This window comes from Netta rufina, assembly GCF_964035555.1.
Source record: "Netta rufina genome assembly, chromosome: 3".
Taxonomy (NCBI): domain Eukaryota; kingdom Metazoa; phylum Chordata; class Aves; order Anseriformes; family Anatidae; genus Netta; species Netta rufina.
Genome location: NC_140125.1, coordinates 19688083 through 19703820, shown reverse-complemented (window position 1 = coordinate 19703820; position 15738 = coordinate 19688083). Strand labels below are relative to the sequence as shown.

General features: G+C 41.6%; 2 protein-coding genes across 3 annotated transcripts in view; both read right to left on the bottom strand.

Moving 5' to 3' along the window:
- The window catches only part of LIN9 (lin-9 DREAM MuvB core complex component), a gene marked incomplete at its 5' end in the record, with an annotated part of 39158 nt that extends 33370 nt beyond the window's left edge, over positions 1–5788 (bottom strand). For both annotated transcript variants that reach the window (XM_084285410.1, XM_084285411.1), the window contains one exon: positions 5710–5788. In XM_084285410.1, coding sequence (XP_084141536.1) covers positions 5710–5788 — 79 coding nt within the window. The remainder of the gene's footprint in view (positions 1–5709) is intronic.
- Positions 5789–9070: 3282 nt separating this feature from the next.
- Positions 9071–15738, bottom strand: part of PARP1 (poly(ADP-ribose) polymerase 1) — a 28267-nt gene continuing 21599 nt past the window's right edge. The window contains exons 16-23 of the mRNA XM_084284308.1: positions 15445–15567; positions 14912–15040; positions 14125–14223; positions 13453–13605; positions 13073–13200; positions 12650–12711; positions 11483–11597; positions 9071–9895 (exon numbers count right to left, since the gene is read on the bottom strand). Coding sequence (XP_084140434.1) covers positions 9814–9895; positions 11483–11597; positions 12650–12711; positions 13073–13200; positions 13453–13605; positions 14125–14223; positions 14912–15040; positions 15445–15567 — 891 coding nt within the window. The 3' untranslated portion in view covers positions 9071–9813. The remainder of the gene's footprint in view (positions 9896–11482; positions 11598–12649; positions 12712–13072; positions 13201–13452; positions 13606–14124; positions 14224–14911; positions 15041–15444; positions 15568–15738) is intronic.

The following is a 15738-nucleotide window of genomic DNA, read 5'->3' as shown; positions in this document are numbered from 1 at the left end:
TGTGAACAGGCTTAAAGAGGAATTTTGATAGCTTGCCCTCTAAGCAGTATTTTTTATGTGGAGATAGGCTGTGAGGCCAAAAGCACTGAAATCTGACTCCAATATTTAGAAAGGGGAAAAGCTTAAGTTTAAAACCAAGCACCTGTTCCTTCTTCCCATGCGAAAAAACATATCTGAACAAAAGAGAGGAAGTATCACTGCCATTCAGTATGGGCACTTATGGATGCCCTGATGTGTATTTTCAGTACTAACACGAAGGCAAAGCAGTTTAAACAACTTCTCAACAGCTGAGCTTAACATTTAAATGGGAACACAGGGTGAATTACGTCTGCAAAAGATTCATTTTTTTAAATAATGAATTTGTAACAGCTGATTGTAATTTTGAAAATAAAAGTTAGAAATAGCCAAATGGATGTCCCATAGGTGCTGATTTTACTGATGTGTGAGCACAAAAAGGTATTCCAAGAGTGTATCTAAGTCAATACCTGAATAATATAACTACATGTAAGTGATAATATAAGGAGAACCTTTCTTCACCAGATTGTTACACCATTTTGTCTCAGTTCAGCACAAGTGAGTGGTTATTTTTTAACACTGATTGCATGAACGCCTCAAAAACCTATGTAATTAAACTACATTGCTGGTTCTAAAAATGGTGTGACAGTGGAAACTTGTGGAGAAGAAGGGAGAAGTACCAGCCTTTTTCAGAGAGTGAGTCACTAGTCCTCCTAGAGATCATTCGCTTGCAGAAGCATAGCAAAAGTTGTTAACAGCAGAGGAAGCACCTCTAATGACTGGCCACTAAAGTTCAGGAAAACTTAGAAAGTTAAAAGCACACAGATCATAGAAAAAAATGAGTTTGAGAGCTTTAAAGCTCCCCCCAAAATTTGGGTTTGCTGTAGAGGTAAATAAATGAATGAAAGAACAGTAACTTCTAGCTTCAAGCACAGATCAGCATTTCCCTCACGTTATGAGACCGCTAATAGACTGATATTTGTGTATTTCCACATCCTAATTCAACTACTGGATGGAAGTCCATTTTTTCAGCCCTGTGAATCCCTTTACAGGACTTGTGCAGATAATAACCACAACACCAAAGCTGTCTTTTTGAAACATTACATTCTCATGATGGGCAATATGCTGATACCATGGTAATATACAATTCTAAACATATGCAGTACAATGCCAAAACGAGTAGTTCTGGGTACTGTTTAGCAGCCGTGAAATATGCCTTGAGCCCTCTTCTGAGTGCTGTAATCTTGAGGCTCTCCTGAATTTCTGCCTCAAATATCCAGAGTGGTGCTGTCTTCACGGCCCCTTTGCCCTAGGAAAACTGAAGCAGCAACGTGTATGCCCCATCCTTCCCTCAGCTTCTCTGAGAAGTGTCATACACAGGGGCAGTGCCATGAAGCAGCTAGGGGATGTGCTGGGGGTAGAGGAGGATTTCTTCCTCAGGTGCTTGCCTGTGCTGCAGCCTCCACCTGTGGGATAAGAGATCCATGCCGCCCTTCCCTTCTTCTGCCTGTCCTAAAACACAACAAGCCCCTACAAACACCATTAGCGATGTTTGCACACATTTGGCCATGGAGTACCATTTTCAGTACTCGCATTGCTAGCGCTTTGCCACCTAACGCCACCACATTCTGGCTTCTTGCTTGGATTCACCCGTCACTTGTTGGTGTTCACCTGCAGATGACACAAACACAGCACTCGGTAGCAGCTCAGTGCCTTGCTCCTGCTGGTGGCACCGTGCTGATGATCTTTTAGCTAGCTTAGCTTGCTTTCACTTCTTCCAAACCTGACTTCTGGGGAACTGACTCCGCAGGTCCTCCCCATCCAGGTTTACTTGCGCACAGGAAGGCACTGACCCAACGATCTACAGAAACAACTCTGTCTCCAACATATAAACCCAATTATTAGCATTTAAAGTATTTTTGCAGTTGGGATCTTGAATATTCTTGAATTTCTCCGTTATAAGCTTTGTGATAGAATTACTCCTTTTTCACAGAACTTCGCTTCACACCAGGTCTCTGCATCCCTCTCCCCATGCAAAACTGGTGAGAAAAGGCTTAAACTAAAGGCACAAACTGCATATGAACTTACACACCGCTATCATTTTGATTGTTTAGGTTGTTAGTCTGAGCTCCCTTCTTCTGCCTTCACCACCCAGCTGCATCACGCAGCTTGCCAGAGGGCAAGCAGGTGCTTTCACAGCACCAAAAGCAAATGCCATTTAATCAGATTTATAAGTGTAGCACGGTTAGAACAACAGAGCTCCAAAATTTCAGTTATCTTGTCACTGAGTACACTGCATTTAATTACAATTCTAGGTGAAAACTCAATTACAGTCCACTGCTTGGCTATAAAAACTCTGCCAGAGAGAAGTCACGGGATTAGGCATAAACCTCAAAGTTTGATGGTTGTGAAGTCTTGTAGCTCTTTTAGAGACTTATTTTTACACCACCATAAAAGATTTCAAAATCAATTTTGCAATGCTCATTGTTATTATCCCTTATAAGTAAGCAGAAAGTCACATGAAGACAGAGGTAAATCGATCTCAGTTTATCAGACTAAGTTTGTATCTTCATCTTAAGTACAGGACTGGAAGTGAAAGACCTAGGTGGAACAATAATTACAATGTAACTGGAAAACCAGCTCACCAAGAGTATTAAGAACAGGGGTGAAAGCACAAGACTTTTTGAAACTTCCACGTTTCTAGCAGTGCACCAGCACTCCAGAAAGCTCCCTCTCTATTTGATGAGAGCAGAGAAACAGCCCCTACTTGCACCAAACCTTGGCTTCTGCTGTGCTGACCTTGCTCCTATTTACCTATTGCCTTCAAAACATATGCATCATGTGCCTGCTTCGTGTGCCAGGCAGACACTTCACGTACCAATGGCCACACTGCTGGCAAGGGTCTGCACTACAGCACAACCCTAAGGGAAAAAGAGGAATGTACAACATTGTAGGAACTGTGACAGGTGAAGCAACAGACATGTCAAACCTTTCTGGTGCTGCTCTAGGCAACATAAAGGTGGCAAAGAGAAGAAAAAAGTTAACTCCTTGAAACACACAGCACCTTCCCTAGAACATGGGTATGACAGAAGTAGGAACAGGCCATCTCCCACTAAGCCTCCTGTTACAGAAGCAGTTTGCACGTTCATGAGCTTGCATGGTGATGCACAGAACAGCGTCACTAAAAATATAAATCTACCTTGTACATACGTTTATCAAAACTATTAGATGCCCTAGTTTTAGCTGGACACACATTGGCAACTTCATTTAAAGTTTTAGAGAGCTTCATGTAAACAGAGATGCTACAGCCAACACACAGAACAGAAAGCAAGTGACAGATCCTGAAAGAAATATAAAACTTCTTAGATGTCCCAAGTGATTTTTATTTTTCATTTTTTGGAAAAGCCACTGTCAGAATAACTTTTACAAAGAAATGGTTATTAGTCTACACACTTTCCTAAACTGCTGAATGATTTAGTGATTACTCAGAGTAATTTTCTTTAAAGACTTAAAATTATTAAACTGAGACCCATTATCAAAATTCAACTATGTCATGACTATTGTCTATATAATCTTACAGGAGTACCGTGTCAAGCCTTTCAGGAAGGAACCCTTCCCCTGTAAATCCACCTTTGTGTTCTAATTAAATGAGTGACAATGGATTCCCCACACAGATCAGTACAACAGAATCTTCACGCATAAACAAGTGAGTTATTTTTCCCCTCAGAAGAATAGAGCCCATAAAGCCAGATGTGAGACAGGCATTTCTCTGCCAGATCTTCCCCTACCCTGTGTCACTTCCAACAAAGTTGATTTCTCTCCGGAGAACTCTTGTGAACATCCAGATCCATACTCACACATAACCAATCCCATGCCAAAACAATTCCAAACCACCACAGCGCACTCCTAGAGCTGACAGTGCTCGAGATGACTACCATTTGGTGTTAACAGGAGGGGTGTGATGTAACATTTACTTTTCCACATTAAGCAACTGCAATACGTACTAGCTCATTTGTAATGGAATGCACACAGAGCTGTGTTCTACGTAAATAAGCAGGTGCAGATATACAACGTATTGTAACTCTCTACCACAGTGATTAATGTATGAACCTTCCTGCGTAAGATAATATGAATGCCACATGTAAACAGTACACAAATATCTCATGAGTGAGTCTGAAAGTCAATACTGTAGGATGCACACGTTCTAGAGGTGCTGCACAAAACCCTCCAACAGTAATGCCACTCATCTTGCAAAAACACTGAAGTACTAGTCTGAAGGAAACATTTGTGTAAGTAGTCAGACAGAAACAACATCTGCAAGTATCAATATGCATGACCTGCATGCAGGTGTGTGGCTGTATTCTACATAGGCGATGTGTTTGTATTTGCTCAGTCCTTTCCACCTCAGTTACTACTTGCATCTCGTGCGCCATCCCAGCCTTCCAAACTGCCTCTCACAAGGCCCATCCTTTCCTCTGTCATCCTCTGAATCTCCTTTACTCAGGCGCTGTCTTCAGCTATACATGCCAAACTTAAAACACAGCAGCGATTGTATCGGCACACGACAGATTTCAGTTGCTGATTTCACACTGTTCCCTGTCCTGTGGTCTCTCAGACTGAGTGCAGATCACAGCTCCTGCTTATCTTATCACTAGAAACAAAAGGATCCCAAAATACCTGTAAACGGGGTAAAGCAAAAACTACAAGACAGAAAGGGCTAAAATAAAATAAAATAAATGTATTTCTTAATATCCTTCAAGCCAGCTTCGGGCCCTGTTCAGCCACTGGTAGGTATTAAGGAACCCTGGTGGCAGGGTGTTACCCCCAGCAAGCAGCAGTGCAGGTGCCTTATGGCATACGGTAGAAGTTAAAACTAGAATCCACAGCGCATAGGAACTGCCCCACTGATTGCTTTGAATGCCTCTGCTGAGTGTGAAGAAAGTGGGTTAAATTACAAGTGATTCCTCCTTTACATACCCCCTTCTCCCTTCGTATTCTCTTCTTTCTGGCACACCGGCACCTCCAATTACTCTCTGGCAGAACTTAGCCTTCCTAGATCTTAGTGTGTTCTCTCTAAGGAGACCTGCCAGCAGACACATTTACACTGAAGATTTCCTCTTCTGTAACACCTGCTGTGCATTATGTAACAGAGAATGTACGCTGCGCGTCAATCCCTGTATACAAAAGCGCGTATCTTACCTATGCGTGTTTATACCTAACCCTTGTTGACAATTACGCTCACAAAGCCACCACAGAGGCACGCTGCATCTGCGTGCTCCTCCTGCAGGACCCCCTCTCACCCCCTGGGCCCTCTCCCCTCACCCTCCCGCTGCCCCCGGGGCCGTGCCCTCCCCCCGGCTCCCCCCGCACACCTTCCCGAGCCCCTTCCCCCTCCACCCCCGGCAGGGCGGCGGGCACGGGGGCAGCGCGGAGGCAGGGGCAGGGCAGGGCAGGGCAGGGCAGCGCCCACAGCCCCGTCAGGACGGCGGCGGCCCGGCCCCAGCGCCCCCCGCCCGCCGCCCTCCCCGCACCGCCGTCTGGGCCGGGGCCTCGCCGCCGAGGGGCGGCGGCGGCGGAGGCGGCGGGGGGAGAAGCCGGGCGGCCCCGGCTGCCGGGGAGGAGGCCGGGGGCGAGGCCGGGGGCGGCGGGGGGGAGGCCGGGGGCGGCGGGGCGCGGCGCGGCGCGGGGACTCACTCTCGTCAGGCAGCTGATCCAGCTCCGCCATCTTGAACCCGCCGCGCCGCTTTTTCAAAGGCTGCCTGGCGCGGGGCATTGTGGGGGAGGAGACGGGGCCTTGCGCGGGGCGGCGCCGCCGCCGAGGTGTGAGGGGAGGAGGGGGGGGCGGGGGGGAAATGGCGGCGCTTGCGCGGGGCGGGAACGGCCGCCCGCCGCCCTGAGGAGCCGCCCGGCGCAGGGCGAGGGCTGGGTTGTGTCCGCCCTGAAGGGTGGCAGCGCCTTTGCTCCTCACGGGCTGCCCTCACGCAGCCCTGCCCCGCACACCTGAGCACTGCGTGTGGTAGTTTTAGTCCTGTGGGTCCGTCAGGGACCGACAGCACAGCGCATGTTAAAGTTTCTGTAAGAAAGCTCCTTGTACAGACACAAACCACAAACATCTCCCTGAAACTAGGGAACCCACAAAACACAGAAATGCATATACAGAATACAGTTTTTGTGTTCCTAATTGGTAACCAACTCCTATGACTAAGCACTACGCCAGGTTGAGAAGAGCAGGAGACAAGCCCTATCATTAAACAATTAAATCGAAACTCAGTTTTCCTAAGAAAAAAAAACATCCTTTGGAAATTGCCCCACAACTTCCTGTGTATGTTGTATATGGAGTATGAATGTACATGTATGTATAAGGCCATTGTACATGGAGTATGAATGTATAAGGCAAAATTTAATGTACATATTTTTAAGGCAAATTATCCTACATCATATTTATCATAAATTTACAACCTTTTTCAGGTCTGTTAAAACAGCCTTCCTTTTCCTTAACCCCCAAGGGGCCATAAGATACTGCAACAAAAGCTTTCCATACTGCACAGCACAAAGTGCAAGTAAAGTGGATAGATGCAAAAAGAGTGTAGGCATGTACCAAATAAAGTAGTTGCAAAAAAAAACAAAAAAAAACACAAACAACAGTATTTGCTATTTCAAAGGCAAAAACTACCCAACATTAAACCTTGTAGTTTCCCCTTTTAATAAAAACATGTCCACCACCTAAATAAAGACTCAACGCAGACAAGACCTTACAGGGTTGGGTGAACAGTAAGGTGTTAATGACACTGATACTCATTTATTTCAGCTAAGCTTCCCTTGTACCAGGGGTTGCATGTCAATGCTCAGCTAGGAGTGGTGACACAGACTTCCACAGCTGACAGAAGACACTGATCGCTAGCAAGATTTTTACTGCTGTGCTTTGTAAACGTTGTCATCAGGTCTCCTTGTGCTGAAAGCAGGAGTTGCTGCCTGGAGCCTCCCCAGTGCTCAAGTGCTGACCAAGGCAAGGAATTTTCACAGGAGGGGGAGAGTTTGTGTGTAAGGGGGTTGTACAATGCCATCGCATTTTACAATACTCTTTAGAGCCTGAATTTTTAGGAGACAAAGAAATTAGAACCCCCCAAAACTAACACCTTTCACAGTTTTTACCTTGTGACAAACCTAGAAAATAGATGAAAAAAGCTAACGGATTTCAACACCAGCACTGCTGGCAGTTCCTGCCAGTCATCTTAAAAATTACCAGGCCAGAAGGTAGGATTCCACTCCCAACAGTAGGTATTACACTAGTTAATCCTGGTGCCGCATTTGAAAATATTGAACAGAAGCTGTTACCCTTTCAATACAGTGAATGGCAATAATCAAAACTGTGCCATAAGGATTCCTCCTATAAAATATCATTCATATCTTGTCCTTATTTGACTGCTGCAGAATCTCTGGGTTTTTATTTCTATTGTGCATGCCATTTCAAAGTCACACAAATGTAACTCTTTGACATAGCTGTACCCCGTGCCCTTTGATGGTCTGTAAAGAAAAACAAATTTTTAGTGTCCTTCTTCCAGCAAATTTGCAATTCACACTCAGTATAATTGTGTAATTTCCACATCACCTGATAGACATACACCAAGAACATCTGTGCACACTGCTAACAACCTGTCATTAGGTATTGCTGACTCACCTGCTTTGCACAGATGGCAGAAGATCTTTAAATTGGCTTCAGTCATGCTATTAACTTTCCCAGAGTGTCATGGTAGGTGATTACTGTTAATAGTATGTGCCAAAATGCTACAAAGAGCACTTCCACGCTCCCATTTTTCCCCAGTTATTGCAGATGACATTAAGATAGTGGTTACAACACCTACTAATCAATCTGTTCATAGCCTTGTTAGCACTGTACAGGTAGTCTTACATCCCAGGGACAGAAGACAATTAGGGTGTCATTTCCTGACATACCCTAGGCAGGCCCTGGTAGCAGGAAGAAAAGCACAACTAGCAAAAACCACGAGTGTGCTCTTCAGTTACTGAAGCACATTCTTGTGAAGTCTGAGTCCCCCTGCATTAATAACCTTATGCAATCAGAATTTGCAATGAGGGGGTGGGGGAAGCAGTAGTTTCTCCTCTGAGAACTCAGGAAGCCATTCCTTCTTCTTGCATTCAGGCTGTACTTGCATCTCATTTGCTGTAAAACTGCGCATTGGCTTGTATGGTATGTCTGCACTGGAATGAGCAACAGTAAGTCATCTATCTTTATATTTCTCCTTGCAGGTTACACTACATCTTCAATTTCTGCAGATGTAGCCTAGTGTTTATTTTAAAGTAAAAGTGCACCAAGGTCAGCTGCATGTAACTCCATAGCAGCAAAAAAATTTTTTTAAAGAAAAAGTTGTAACAGAAGGAATTAGAATATAATACTCAGTGGCCTCACTATGTAATTTAAGCCCATTTAAGCAAAAGTCTAAGAAGGATACAGATTGCACCAGAACCTGCTTTTGGGAAAAGTATATCTGCTTCCATTTGGACAAGATGGTAGCAGAAGAAGCACCCTGAATTCCTCCTCAGAGTGTCCCATCCCACTATCTTTTACTGCTGTATTTGCAGGGTTAGATATACTTGTTTGTGCTGCAATTAACACTGAGTAACGCATGCATGTTGTAAGGTACTCCTTGCGCTGTTGCAGTAGCATAACAAACACTTATAGCCATTGCTCAAGGCAGGACATTCTTAGAGCAAGAATGGACTTTGAGCCACCTCTAGTACAGGTGATAGAGGGAAAATCAAAAGGCATCTACCTTTACTTCCTGGTCCAAAACTGAACTGCAAGCTGGGAGTTTGTGGGAAAACAATTCTACCTTGAGTAAATGGAACCAGTTCTCACATTCTCTTTCAGAAATTGACCAGATTACATGTAAGTCTTAAATGACAAATCAAAAAATTATATACCCATACTTCATTTCAGGTCGTGACAAGTGAAACTTGCCCTGTTACATCCAAAGTCAACTTAAGGCTTCATTAAGATTTAAGTCTACAACAACCAACTTACATCATGTTGAAGGTAGATATTTAAAAGAGGTTTATTGGGGCCAATACTAAATTCAAACAGCTACAAGTTCATTTTCCATGTTTACCACACCAACCGTTGACAGATGAAGTCTCAGTGGAAAATTTTCATTTCACCGTGACTTCCTGAGATGCGACTACAGATTTTAATGTTTGGCATCTGATCTTCAGAGAAATTATATTTTCAAGAACATTCCAGCAAATACATTTAAATCATTACTCAAAGTCAAAACAATTTGCAAGTTTTGAAACATAAAGCTGTTAGTATGAAATTAGCTTTTATTTTTTACCTCAAAATAAATGCACATTTATCATTTATTCAAATGAAAACTGAAAAAGGGTATCGTAATCAAGTGGGAACCTTAACAGAACAAACATCACAAACATCTTCAAGTTCTTTGACGTTTCCCATCTCTGGCTAAAAACCACAAGATTGATTTTTTTTTTTTCCTAAACTTTTTGTCAATTTTGTTTGTTCAATTAAAAGAAACACTTGATAGCCCCACAGTTAGAAGTGGTATAAAACAAAACCAGCTAATCATTCTCATCAGAATTCAGGTCCACATGTTGCCAAACATTTATATAAAACTTCCACTAACTGTCGTACTAAATAGGATTTAGTAACCGCTTCTGTAGTTTAGCTCTTGGAATCTTGACAAAAGAAGTCAATGTTTAAGTATGTCAGAAGTCAACGCTATAGTGTAACTACAGTATAACTCTAACAGGGCTTCTAAATACTGTTCACCAGAGTGATGTCTTATAGTTGAATTTCAGTTTCAGCAGGTACTTCAGATTTACCTGAGCAACATCATACACAATGTATCTAGGAAGAATGTTAAGGAACAATTCAAGCTGTTTGATATTAGTAACACAGAAAAACATAGTCAAACTCCACCTTTTAACTTAAGCTACCATACTGTAACATGCCTGTGTGATTAAGCAGTTCTAATAGCTTAAACTCAGAATCTTTTAAGTTTTACTTTTCTTTGAATCCAAAGGTGTTCTTATGTAACAGTTAGAAACTGGCAACTAACAGCCACGTGCAGAATCAATAATGTAGTAGGAAACCTCAGTGGCAGGCATGTGAACTGACTTAGGTACAGAGCTGTAGTTCTTGAACATTATTTCTGTCAGGCAGACATAACACACAGTGGCTTTCCTCCTATTTAAAGAGTGGAAGAACATAGCCTAGATGAGATCTTCAGTTACATACCTGACATTCCTCAAGTTACGTGTAGTTCTATTGCTAAGGACTTTGTGCTGGAAGGTAATCTCCTCCAAAAAAAAAAAAAAAAAAATCTCCACAGAGAAGAGCTCTACAGCGACTGGTAGCGTTAGAATGTTTTGTGACCGCACTGTACCATTATATTTTTTCAGAAGACAGTTTCAAGTCCATCTTACCTATTTTTTGTAACACTTTAGGTCCAGGAACTTACCTCTGATCCCAACTCTAGATGAAAAGCATCCCCATTAAACACAGGGTAAAATGAAGTAAATGCACATCATGTTATCTTAATTACTTATTAACTGCATTTTCCTATCATCTGACCAATACAGATAAAGTACTGAAGAAAATTCAAGATAAAGCCAGTACTGCTGCAAGTTCTGTTGCTGTGACTGCTTCTAAGAGAAAAATTTACCAAGGGAGAATTCAGTTTCTACATAGCCCAGAGGTTGGGCTATATATAATAATATATATATAATATTATATCAATATTATAAATATATAATAATTAGTTATATTTTATATACAAATATATATTATATCGTATTATATATTAGTATTAGTGAGCAAGTAGTAGCCAGTCTTTTCACAGAGACTACACGACTTATTCTCATGACCTCTTGTGAATGTAGAACGCACGTTGATTTGGGGATACTTCTGACTAGAAAGAGACTTAAAGGCTACATCTCTGATAGGCGTTTTGAGGTTTACTATAATATTTGTAAAGGATTTGGGGAACACAAAAGAAGCTGTGTGATAAGAGACTACAAGTCACACAGCCTGCTCCCCCATCTCCTCCTAGCCAAGCTGATGTTCCTTGAGGAAGAAGCCGTACTGGAGTGATGTGAAACCACAGGCTGCATTCCACTTCTCTTGTCCTGGCATGTCTCCGGGCAAGGTACTACTTGGCAGCATCCCTAGGCCACTCCAATACCTTCAGCTACTGAGTCCCCTTGGGACAACAGCTATTTGCTACGTGTATTGTTTCTCTTTTTTTGCCAAATGACAATTTAAGCGTGGCATCTCTAAAATCAGCCTTGAAAAAAAGGAGTCTGAGTACTCAAAAGCAGTTCTAAAAGAAATAAAACACTCCATGGCAAGAACTCCTGACTGACACTAGCAAGATCCCGCTAAACTCAACAACACTCATACACAACATGCAGCCAACATGATAGCAAAGGATACTCGTTATATAGAAGACAGGTATCATTAATTCCTGTTGAGATTCCATTCCCTAAGGGAACCTCTACTCCATCAAGGCTGGTAGTAGCTGTGGGATCAGGTGCAGTTTTGCCCAAGCCTAGAAGGGGAAAACATAGTAGTTAGAAATCTTGAAGGCAAATACATACTTCACACATAAAGAAACTCAGCCAGGCAAGTATTACTTCACATATATGGTCAAATGCTGACCAGGAACAGAAATATCTTAAAAAGAACACAAAGGATATAGTCTAGTTACTCAACCCAGCATCCCCATGTTTACAGTAGTTGTACTCTGCTGTATTTACAGTGAAAACTGCACACTTTGCTGTTAGCTTTGGTCATACAGATCAGATGATTAAAATGGATCAGACTACACTTACAGCTTTCATATCCTAGCATGAATACGTGCACATTGTAACATTTTCAGAAAGTTTTAACAAATCAATTCTTAGTTTTTCAACTCTTCATTACAAACCTAATTTGACCTAATCATATGATTTAGCTTTTTCTCAGTGCATATTTAATTCAATTTTAGGAAACTAATTTTAAGCCTCTCAAAAACAAATAGTTTAAGCAAAGCCACTCATTACCGAACGTTACCGTTTTCCTCTTTCAATCTCTGTACAGAAGATAGTTGTGATCATAATTTCTTCTGTTTGTATTAGACAACAGTCTTCTTTTTTTTTTTTCCAGCGCAATATACTGCTACTTCTTGGTGATAGAAATGTAAACAGCTGTTCTACCTGAACTTTTATTCTTAGCCTTTCCCTTCTCTCCAAGCTTCCAGAGCACTTTGAAAGCTGAACAGTTATTCCTCTGATCTATCAAACCTCTCACCTTTCTACTAACGTATATAGCATTGTTATGACGGAAGTAAGAAGTTGGAGAATACACATTGCTTTTTCTCTTGTGTTTGATCAAACGAAAGTCTCCTGCTGAACTTGAGACAGCCCTTTAACTTCAGCTTTAGTGTGCTAACTCCCATCTCAAAACACTCAAATATTGTCAGATGTAATCATAAGGCAACATTATGCAAACTCTTAAAGAACAGCAGCTACGAAATTCCTATAGTTCTTTTCCATAAGCAGAGAACCAAAAGGGGACTTTGCCATCAACAACAGATTACCAGTGACAACTGCTAATACTTACCTTTCACACTGTGTTTTCCCTTGGGCAGTTTTGTTATGTGAGAAGCATTCTTTAGCTCATACCTGGATAGCACAAAGAACACACAATGGCATTTTAAATTCATCTTTAACTATCTTGGTGGAAGAAAAAAACCACTTCTTCAAGCTGAAGTGTATTGTGAGTTAAATTCTACTCTTCCGAAATTCAGAGGCCTTTCATCTTTGTCTCTGTGTCAAATTTTAATGATACTGGCATTTAAGACAAGATTCGAGACTTGCAACATGTTCCCCCTTCCCTCCCACAAGTTCTTATTTGAAGAAAAAAACATCTTAATTTTAAAGAAATACAAAGTGCTCTTTTTTCACACTGAAGAGGCTTGCAATTTTAACATTAACTTCTATCACGGCACCTTAAGTAAGGAAATGCTTTTCATCAGTTACTTACATGTTTCCAAGCGCAACTTCTCCCAGTAGTATTAACCCGATGGGATCAGCTTGAGATGTGTGACAGTAGTTAGCACTCTTGGATACCATGTCTGCAAAATAGATGCCTTTCCCAAACATGTAGCCAGTCTGCAAACAACAAAGGAGGGGGAATAAAAAAATTGAGACGTTAATAAAGGTAGCATTGAAACCACCTGGCTGGGCTCCCAGGAGAGCACAGTTGCACCTCTAGCTCTTGTAGACACTGTCCAGCAACCTGCTCTGGACACCCAGTGTTGTTGTTCTGCTCAGAGATCACATTGGGTACTTCCCACAGAAATTCTCCTATTTAGGTTCTGACAGTCACCATCTCTGGGAGGCAGCTAGAGAAGTTTAACATACCACAGGAGCTTCAGGGGGAGCTATCCGGAGACCCTGTGAGAGGATACCAGCGAAGTTGGTGGTGCGGGAGCCATGCCACAGCAGCTGGCGGTTATGGAGCTGCTTAAAGGGCTTGTAGCGCTGACTCTCTCCTTCGCGCTCAATCCTGAAGATCTTCAATTCAAGATGGGATAGGAGAAAAAGAAAGAACAAGTAAATAAACCATTGCCTGCATGCAAGTAATCAGATTAAAAATTGCCCAGTCTAGAATATACACCAATCAGCTACGAAAAACTATCTACATGGCTTTCAGTATTTGCAGCTTGCTATGTCATGTTAGCAAAAGTAGCAGCCTTGATCACACAGTCAGTGTTATTAATTATTTCTTCAGCCTACCTTCGACATTTTCCTGAGACCATAGTTTTCTGAAAAATCATTTAAGGAACCAAGGCTTAGTTTCAGAAGATTATTATTTTTTTATGAAGCAAATTAAAATGAAATAGAAGCACCTCAGTAAGCTTAGATTTATCTCTGCCTAAACTTTTGCTAATCTATTAAATACCAATTGGTCTATCAAACTACGCCTTCCAGAAGGGAAACAAGATAAGGTACTCAAAGAGAAACCACAAACAAATTGGTAGGCTCATAGATGCCAGTCTTCACAAACTAAAAACACAGTATTGCCACACTTACATCCACAACTTTGAGGTCATATGCATTGTGAGTAGCAGCATGGGTATTTTTCACATATTGTTTAATAATCTTGGCTTCCTCTGAATCTTTGTCAACAACCTGAAAAGAGGCAAATGAAAAGTTTCTTTAGAATATAAATTAGTAGGCTTCTTATAAGATGAGGACACCCACCCTACGCTTGCAACTCCCCATTTTATCATTTGTGATTTTTTTTTTCCTAGATAGAGAAGATATACTGATATACAGAGAGCACTTAAGCCGAGAATGGCTGATGGGTGAAGTGGGAAGGCAGCTCTGGAAGCCTACATGACTTCCAATAGCCCTGCTCAAAGCAGGGTCAGCTGTAGCAGGTTGCCAAGGGCTGACTCCAGTTACGCTTTGAAGATCTCCAAGGATGGAGCCTCAACAGCCTCTCTGGGCAACCTTTTCTGGTGTTTGACCACCTTTGCTGTAAAAAAAAAAAGTTTAAATGGAATTTCCTGTATTTCAATTTGTTCCCATTGCCTTTCATGCTGTCAGTGGATTCCCTGTCTTTACTACTCTCTTCCACAACCTGTTATTTATACACATTGATAAGATACCCACCAAACCTTCTTTCCTGCAGGTTAAAAAGCATAAGCTCTCTTAGTATCACCTTGTGCAACACATGTTCTAGTCCCTTAACCATCTCAGTGGCCCTTACTGAACTCATACCAATACATCTGTCCACTTAAAAAGTTTACTTGATCTGTTGCACTCCAAACCAACAAGATGTCAGGTTGCATTCCTGGTCACTCATTTCCTTTACCTTAATATCAGTTCGGAGCTTTTCATAGTTGATGTCAATTGGGTCTTTATCTCCATCTTCATTTCCACCTCTTAGAAGGCTGTAAGCAACCTCAATATCAAGCAAGTTGTCCAACATCTGCACTTTAGCCTGAATAATTTAAAGAGTTTTTTTTATTTGTGCCCTTGCAACGTTCAGAATATCTCTGCAATACCCCCAAATTATAAAAACGTATGTGAAGCACATGCCAGGCACTGGCACCTAACAAGACCGCCTTTTACATACATACATGAAAATATATTTATGGATATCCACACACACATAAAAATAGATCACGATATAGAACATATCTCCCGATACCTTATATCTGTGTGTATAAATACGTGGATTATATATGTGCATATATACAAAAAAGATATTCTGAGAAAAACCTCAAGCTTAACCTCATGCTTTTGTGAGGTTAAAACAAATCTTCAAACCTCAAAAAGTTTCTGCGTTAGATGTCTGGTATTAGATCTGTTGCCTGCAAACAGCGTATTGTTTCTTATCATTACCTGAATGTATTCTAAGTTATTTAGGAGAGGTGGTTTCTTCATTCCAAAGTCATGAGGAATCAGAGTATAGAAGCGGTTGGAGAGATCCAAGATCTGAGATTCAGAACCATTGTCAGAAACTGCCTACACAAGAAAACAAGCATTAAAGAAAATTATCAAGCATGGCAGAATAAGGCTCCATAGCAACAGACACACACAGTATACTTGAGAACTAATAAATAGAAGCAGTAATAGAAATCATGTTAATGTTGAACTCCCACAGGAGTAAAAGGGGCAATTGTATGTAATCAGTTT